We start from the raw sequence: 7528 nt of genomic DNA on the forward strand, positions 1-7528 counted from the left end.
GATAAATCTCCTGAGTCTTTATTTTATTTTTATACAGATGAATATTTCCTTCGAAGGGAGAAAGAGTTACGAAAGGCCGTAGCTACCGCCCAGAGTCCCACGAGGGAGCCCAGGGCTAATGTCAGCGAACCCCGGCCCCACTCAAACTGGGAAGAGGCTCCGGGACGCCCCGAGGTGCTGAGAAGGAAACGAGTGGGGAGGTCCAGAAGCGAGGGCACTGGATTTTTTACTTAAAGCAGCCCGTTTGAGGGCCCAAGGAGAGCTGACACACTTCGGACCCCAGCAAGAGACGGGTGAAGACTCGGTCCGGAAAGAACGCTATATCGTAGGTCTGACAAGAGAAATGGTCCTTATGAGGACCCGTAGGGCTTCAACGGGCTCCAGGTCTAAAACCACGGTTTAGGGACGGAGCCAAGGATCCGCCGGGCAGAAGCAGCAGAGAGCGCGGGGCGTGGCAGAGGAAATGACCTCACGGGATCTCCGGAGGGTGGGGTCGAGCCGCTCCGCCCCCCCTTGAGTAAGGGCTAACGGTTTCCCGTAGCGGCCTCTGGAAGGGGGCGCTTCTGTGTCCCGTGGCCCTGGCTCCCCTGCGACCCCGCGCCCCGCAGCAACTCCAAGATGATGGGCTGTGGGGAGCCAGAGCTGGAATCGGCGGAAGGGGAAGAGCCCTTGGCGGCCCCGGGGCCAGCCCCTGAACCTCGAGCCCCGGAGCCCCGAGCCCCCGTGCCCGAGCCCGGCCTAGACGTGAGCCTGAGCCCGCGGCCCGAGAGCCCCGAGCCGGCGCACCGCAGTCCGGGCCGTCGGAAAGGGCGGGCGGACCGGCGGGGCGGGGCTCGGAGGGGGCGACAGGTGAGCCCGGGGAAGGTCTCGCCCCCAGCCCGCCGACGACCCCGCGCCCCCCTCACGGCCCTCCTCTCTGCTCCCAGGTCCGTTTCCGCCTGGCGCCGACCTCCCCGGGTAGGTCCGAGCCACCAGCGGCGGCAGTCGCCGCCCCGAGCGAAAAGCCGGCGGCACAGCAGGAGCTGGCGGCACCTGCGCTGCAGAGCACCCTGGCCTTGGGCCTCGAGCTGCAGGCCGCGCGGGCCGCCGCCGCGGGCCACTTTGACGCCGCGAAGGCGGTGGAGGAGCAGCTGCGAAAGTCGTTCCAGACCCGCTGCGGCCTGGAGGAGAGCGTGACCGAGGGTGAGGCGGACGGGCGGGCGGCCTGCGAGGGAGTGGGACGAGGGGCGCCGCTCACCTCCGTCCCCCCATTGCTGTCTCAGGGCTGAACGTGCCGCGCTCCAAGCGGCTCTTCCGGGACCTGGTGAGCCTGCAGGTGCCGGAGGAACAGGTTCTCAGCGCCGCGCTCAGGGAGAAGCTGGCGCTCCTGCCGCCGCAGGCTCGAGCCCCGCCCCCAAAGGTGAGGGACCCGGGCCCCAGCCGCCTCCCTGTCCCGCCGCGGCTTTTGCCCCCTCCCGTCGGTGTAACCTTGCTTTGGGCCTCGACTCTTTAACAGGAGCCGCCTGGGGCAGGACCAGACATGACTATCCTGTGTAACCCACAAACACTATTTTATGAATCTCCACACCTAACCCTGGACGGCCTGCCCCCTCTCAGACTTCAACTCCGGCCTCGCCCTTCAGAGGATACTTTCCTCATGCATCGGACTCTGAGGCGATGGGAAGCTTAGACCTGGATGCTAGTTTTTATTTTCCTATACTAATTTTTTTTTTTTTTTTTTTTTTTTTAGAATAAAGTGGTTTTGCTAACAGATGGGACATTTTTTGGGAGTCCTAAGAGGGGACTAATCCTCCAGGACTTTGTCCACTTAGCCTCAGTTGAAACTGCCTGGAAGCTGAGGTTTTGGCCCTTTAAGAGCTTGGTAAAGGGACTGTCAAGTGGAAAACACTGTCCAAAATGAGGGTTTTAGATACCCTCCCTGCCTCTTCCCGACTTCAGTCATCACTAGCACCTGTTTTTGATGACACCATGTTCATTCCTTTACACCACTTATTTCTGGTCATTCTAACATTTGGGTCTTGGCCTATTACACTTCAGAGAGGCTCCCCCTGACTACCTGTCTCGAGCCTGCAAGGCAGCCATGAGCACCACATTACTGAAATCATCTCCTTGCTTTTGCCTTTAAGAGCCTTGCCTGTTGTGTTTACACCTGATCCAAGAGCACTCAATATGTGTTGCGCAGATGTTTAAAGCACCAGTAGCACTTAACAAGCCACTGAAGAGCTTCACAATAAATTAATTAAATTCCCTAAATATCTGATCCCACAGCACAGAGGTCCTAGAGCAGGTAGGTGGCTCTGGTCCGAAGTAGGTTTTCTAGCTCTACTCCAACTCCCAAGTTAACTCTTCCAAAGTCAGCCCTCTGCCCAAAGCTCCCCAAAAAAATGTGTCAATGGGTTGTGGAGGGGAGGGAAGGTAGACTCAAAGTTTCATATCAAAATTTTTATTACAACCCTTCTGACTAGGGTTCTGTATACATGGGAGTAGATTTGACTACCATTCCACAATCTTCCTAACCACTGAAAAACCTGTCCTATTTTTTTAAGACTCTAGTATGGGCAGAGGAAGCATTCTACTGGGAGGTGCCAACCCTTCCCCAATAGCTATAAAGTTCCAGACACAAGTTTGGGGGCCACTGCCTTAAACCTCAAGTTTATTGTGCTGTTCTCACATTCAAAACCCAACCCCCTCTCCCAATGGGGGACAGCAAAGGGAAGGACTTTCACAGTACCTGCGTGCCTCCCTGCCAAGCCTCCCCTTCAAACCCCCATTCCATCTATCTGGTCCGCTGAAATGCAGCTAGGGACAAGGGCAGGGGAGAAACGGGAATCTCTCCTTGGGAGAACAGGAGGAGAGGGCCAGAGCATTTGATACCCCCCACCTCCCAAGCCCTAGGAGAACAGAGGTCAGCAAACAGTCCATGCCATCCAGCCCAGCAGGCTGGGGGAGAGGAAGATGACGGTAACTCCAGCACAGCTGGCCTTGCTGCTTAGGTGCTTAGGTGCAGGGAGGAGGCTGGGGCAGCAACACAGGAAAAGCTTTCTCTGCAGATCCAAGAAAGGAAACTATTTTTGGAGCCAGAAAGGAAAGACCTTGGGTTACTTTCCTCTTCCCCCAGGTCCTTGGGAGCACGGGCAGCTTCTTCACACTTTTTGTTCAGGAGGCCACTTAGTGGCTAGGGGAGCGGGCCTTGTGGAACAGGTACACAGGACGCTGGAAGCCTGAGGGGAGAGCGTGCAATCAGGAGGGGTTGGCAGGGGCTTCCCAGGACTCCCCACAGGGTCTGCACCACCATCTCAGGATGCACCCCCCCCATGACCAAACTAGACCAGCCTTACCTTTGGAGGTGTTGTGGGGTGTGGCCACAAGCTCATAGCTGGAGAAGCCCACCTCTGGGGACGTCAGGTAGGAACTGAATTGCTCTGGCTTCAGCTGGATTCGATAGTAGTTCTTGTAGATGGTTTCCTAGGAAGAAGTGCAGGGACCACTTCAGCTTGCTGCCTCCTCCCTTGGCCAAGAAAGATGCCCACCCAGATGCTCTCCATCCTGTGTTCCGATCGCCTTCTCTCTACTTCTTACTACAAAAGCCGTTCTTACCGCAACCAAAGGATGGCCAGTCCCCACTTCCACCCAAACCCAACTCACCGTGAGGGTCTTTCTCTTGCCATAGGATGACCAGGGTTGGGGCTCCAGGACCAGGATGCCCCCCGGGCGTAGGTGCCGGTAGATCCGGCGAAACATGCGCTTCAGCCCCTCGTCTCCCCAGTTCAGATGCACCCACTTGGTAAGGCTGAGGCAGAGCACCACATCGTACTCGGGTGTTTGGGCCTCGACCAGCTCATCTCGATCCAGCACATAGTTACCCTGAGGGCAAGAATTGGGGGTGAGGTCAACATGGAGATAAAAAGAGCCACTGGCCCCTCAGAGCCCCAACTGCAGCCTCTAAGAAAGTCCTGCAGCCTGTGGCCACCATCTTCTCTAACATGCCACACACTAAGTGTCTTTGAGTCTCATTTTCTCTTTCTACTTTCCTGCCCTGCTTCCCCCTAGTGGTAAACCAAACATAAGGGAGCCTGAACAATTGCCAAATTGAGCAAATTATCCACCAAATCTTCAAAGCCGGATCAAAGTGCAGAGAGTGTCTGGTTCTTCCAAGACCCTATCCAATACTCACTCCCACCCCACAAACCTCAATGTTACACAAGGGTACTTAGCCAGGTTTTAAAAGGAGACCACTGGTTCCTTCCTTGTAGTTGGGGTTGGCAAAGTTTCAGGCCTACCCTTTCCTTTCTTCCAGAGAAATGAAAAGCCACATCCTTTAGGAAACCTTTGCTAGGAGATAAGCTTATCACCACCCTCTGAAAAGTCCATTCTTCCAGGCTTAACCCAACACAGTGCCAACCGTCCTGCAGACAGCCTCGCTGAAGCGTTTTATGGAGGAGTTAAATGCAGTCGGGACAGGCTCTACAAGAGACTGGACCTCCTCTGTCCTGAAAAGGAGACCTTTGACTCTTCCCTATGCCACTATCTAGGGTCAACGTGGAGATGGTCTAAGGACAAGCCACTTGGGTTCCTCACCAGTGATACTCTGCAACCAACTCTATCTAATGAAACAAAAAGCAGTGGATGCAAACCAGGTCCCTACCAAAGGACAAAAACTGTAACTATTAGTCTGCCACCACCCTAATCTTTTACGCCACCCCCCACTCCCCCCCCCCCCCTTATGTGCCTTGTCCGCCACCCATTTCTTCAGGCCCTTTCAGTAAGTTTGGGGATAAGTTTCCATCCTGACAAAATCCCCTAGTTAACAGATGCACCAAACCCTGAGGAGGAGTGCACTGGTTTATATTAGTGCCTGGAGCAGGGCAGAAGCTGGCCCCTATCTTAGGGAAGAGATCCTTGCAGACATGTTAAAGCCCCAAAGGTAGAGACCCGCCTTTCCCAGTTTTTAGAGGGGGAGAGACACGCGGCAGCGGCAGTCACGTGCCAGTTCAGACCCTTCTCTTGAGGATCTGGTTCTTCTAGTGATGAGTTCGTGCTCCAAAATCCCTCTGGGTCACAACCTTCCCCTGCCACATTCTCTTTTAATCTCATCTCCATACCTGTCCCCTAACCCAAGAGCCTTCGGAGACTCTTACCGTGACGAAGACAACGTTGTTGGGGAAGACTGATGTGTCCGCTCCATCCAGTGGCACCTGGGGTGCCGCGATGGGACCCCGGCTGGCTGTCAGTGAGGCTGGGAAGCAGCTTCTCTTCCGGATAGTAGTGGTCCCTTCCCAACCCTCTGCCTCTGGGTCCCCCTCAGGAGTCTGGGGTGGGAGACGCAGCTCCTCAGACAGGTAGTGTCGGATATTCTGGCGGGCAGAGTGGATGAGCCGGGCATCGATATCCAGGCCCACCATGCGGGATGGGCCCCACTTGCAGGCAATGCTCAGGGTCAGATGGCCCACATTGCAGCCCAGATCGAGGACATCCCGGCCCTGAAACCACTCGGGCTTCAGCACTCGAAGACGCCCGTCCTCACAGGAAGGATTGCGGTACCCATAGTACTTGCAATAATTCCCATACTGGAATTTGCGCTGTTGCTTTTTGAAGCCTGCAGCAGGTAGGGGGTGGTGGTGGTGGCGGCCTCCCCCACTCCCTCGGCCCTTTTCCTTGGGACCCTGGCCTCCACCCCTGGCCCCTGCCTCCGACTTGCTGGAAGTCCTGCGACGTTTGCGGTGTCGTGAGGAGGAAGACGGGGGTGCAGGGGTGACTGAGGCAGCTGGAAGGGCTGAAAGGGACCCTGTGGGACCCTGTAGGGCACATGGAAGAGGAGACACGACCTCATCCCTGCAGTTGATGGCTGTGTTGAGTTCATAGGGTTGGGGGGCGTCCCGGTTCTGGCCTCTATGCTGCTGCTGGGTGGTGCCCTCCCCCTGAAGCGAGGGAGTGAGGGGGGTTGTGGGCAGCACCGAGTGGCTATCGTTCCCTCCAGGTGCCTGCTGCTGCTGATGGTGCTGTCCCCGGTGTCTGTGCCGCTTCCGACCAGTCTTGAGTGGCGAAGCAAGAACTACGTGGGCCTCATCAGTGCAAGTATTGAGACTGAGTGGGTCAGTAATATCTTTGGGAATGAGGATCTCCACTGGATCTCGCCCCTTGGCCGGAAGTGGGGATGACTTAGGGGTCTCTGCATTGAGTGCTCGGCTCACTTCCTCATCCAAGAGACTATTCAGGTTCAGTGGGTCAAAGATATTGCCCCCCAGAAGAAAGTTGGAGGGCAATACAGAGTCACAGTCCGAATTAACCCGCCTGCGCCTCTTGAAGGCCGGATGTTTGAAGCCCCCGCCACCTCCCCCTACATTACAGCTATTTCTCCTCTTGCCCCCACCCCCGCCGGGGGGCCGGTGGGGCTGGTAGCCATTTCGGGGGCGAGGAGGGGCAGGGGGCCCCAGTTCTGTTCCGCCCCCTCCCCGTCGCTCCTCCCCCAGGTCCGGGGCCGCGGCTCGCCCGTGGGGATCCGACAAGCGGGCCTCCCCGTGCGACTGCGCCTGGGGGCCGCCCCCTCGCTGCTGCTGCGACTGGCCGCCCCGAGGGGTGGACGCAGCCCCGGGGCTCTCCTTGCAGGCCCCAGCCGAGTGTACACGAGGGCCCGGCCCACGCTCCGTTCCGCCGCGGAGCTCCCCGGAGGCGGCCTCTCGGTGCGGTTGCACCGTGGGGCCGCCCCCTCCGCCCGACTCATCTTTGAGCGGCGGCGGCGGGGCCGGCACCAGAAACGGCTCCTTCTCCGCCGCCATCTCGATCATTTCCTCCCCTTATTCCGTCCCAATCGAGGGTAACGAGGGGAACCAGGGGGCTTAACCCCCCTCCCTAACCCCGCTCCCTCCCCCCCTTCCCGAGTGCGCGCGCAGCTCTGCTCTTCTCGCCTAGTCTCGCGCCCAAACGCCACCCCCCTCCGGCGCCCAAGCGCGCCCCACTCGCCCGCGAGACCAAAACAAGATGCCCGCGAGACCGGGACAACTCGAGAAATCAACCGCGCGTGCGCCGACCCCTTTCTCCTCTACCACCGCCGCTTGATCGCGAGCGCGCACTGCCGAAGCGCGTTCCTCTGGCCCCGGAGCCACGCATGCGCACTCCGCCACCACCCTAGTTGCGCGCGCATCAGAGTACAAACCAACTTAACGGCTCCGGGGAGTTTAAATATAGCCCCCCCACAGCCCCCCCCCCAAAGCCCACCACCCCAAACTGACACCCTACTTCCCTTCGCAGCTAGGTCCGTCCCTACTGATATCCTTTGTCTCTGCCGCGCGATCCCACCCACCGTAGGCGGGGGACGGGGAGCTGGTGTAAAAAGGTCTCCTTGACACCCGACCCTTGTTCCTGAGGAATGAGTCTCAGCGGTCTCCGCCCGGCTCTAATCCCAACAACCTCCCTACCCCGCCTCCTTCCTCCCCCTAGCGGGGAGCGCCTGCGCACACCCTTTTGGGCTTGCGCGGGTAGATGCAGCACGTGCTAGAGGCGACGCCCCGCCTTCCACCCTGTGGGCGGG

The 7528-nt window shown here is 58.3% G+C and overlaps 2 protein-coding genes across 2 annotated transcripts; one reads left to right on the forward strand and one right to left on the reverse strand.

The window, feature by feature from the left end:
* The first annotated feature begins 490 nt into the window (after window positions 1-490).
* Window positions 491-1721, forward strand: PPP1R35 (protein phosphatase 1 regulatory subunit 35). Its single transcript, XM_037815080.1, has 4 exons — window positions 491-849; window positions 927-1182; window positions 1263-1399; window positions 1496-1721. The coding sequence occupies exons 1-4, from the start codon at window positions 619-621 to the stop codon at window positions 1667-1669; spliced, it is 798 nt and encodes a 265-aa protein (XP_037671008.1). The 5' UTR covers window positions 491-618; the 3' UTR covers window positions 1670-1721.
* Window positions 1722-2624: 903 nt separating this feature from the next.
* On the reverse strand, window positions 2625-6841 carry MEPCE (methylphosphate capping enzyme). Its single transcript, XM_037815081.1, has 4 exons — window positions 5139-6841; window positions 3646-3864; window positions 3339-3465; window positions 2625-3221 (listed from the first exon to the last, which is right to left on the reverse strand). Exons 1-4 carry the CDS (start codon window positions 6783-6785, stop codon window positions 3169-3171), a joined length of 2046 nt encoding a protein of 681 aa, XP_037671009.1. The 5' UTR covers window positions 6786-6841; the 3' UTR covers window positions 2625-3168.
* Window positions 6842-7528: the final 687 nt, after the last annotated feature.

Source organism: Choloepus didactylus, chromosome 21, assembly GCF_015220235.1.
Source record: "Choloepus didactylus isolate mChoDid1 chromosome 21, mChoDid1.pri, whole genome shotgun sequence".
NCBI lineage: Eukaryota > Metazoa > Chordata > Mammalia > Pilosa > Megalonychidae > Choloepus > Choloepus didactylus.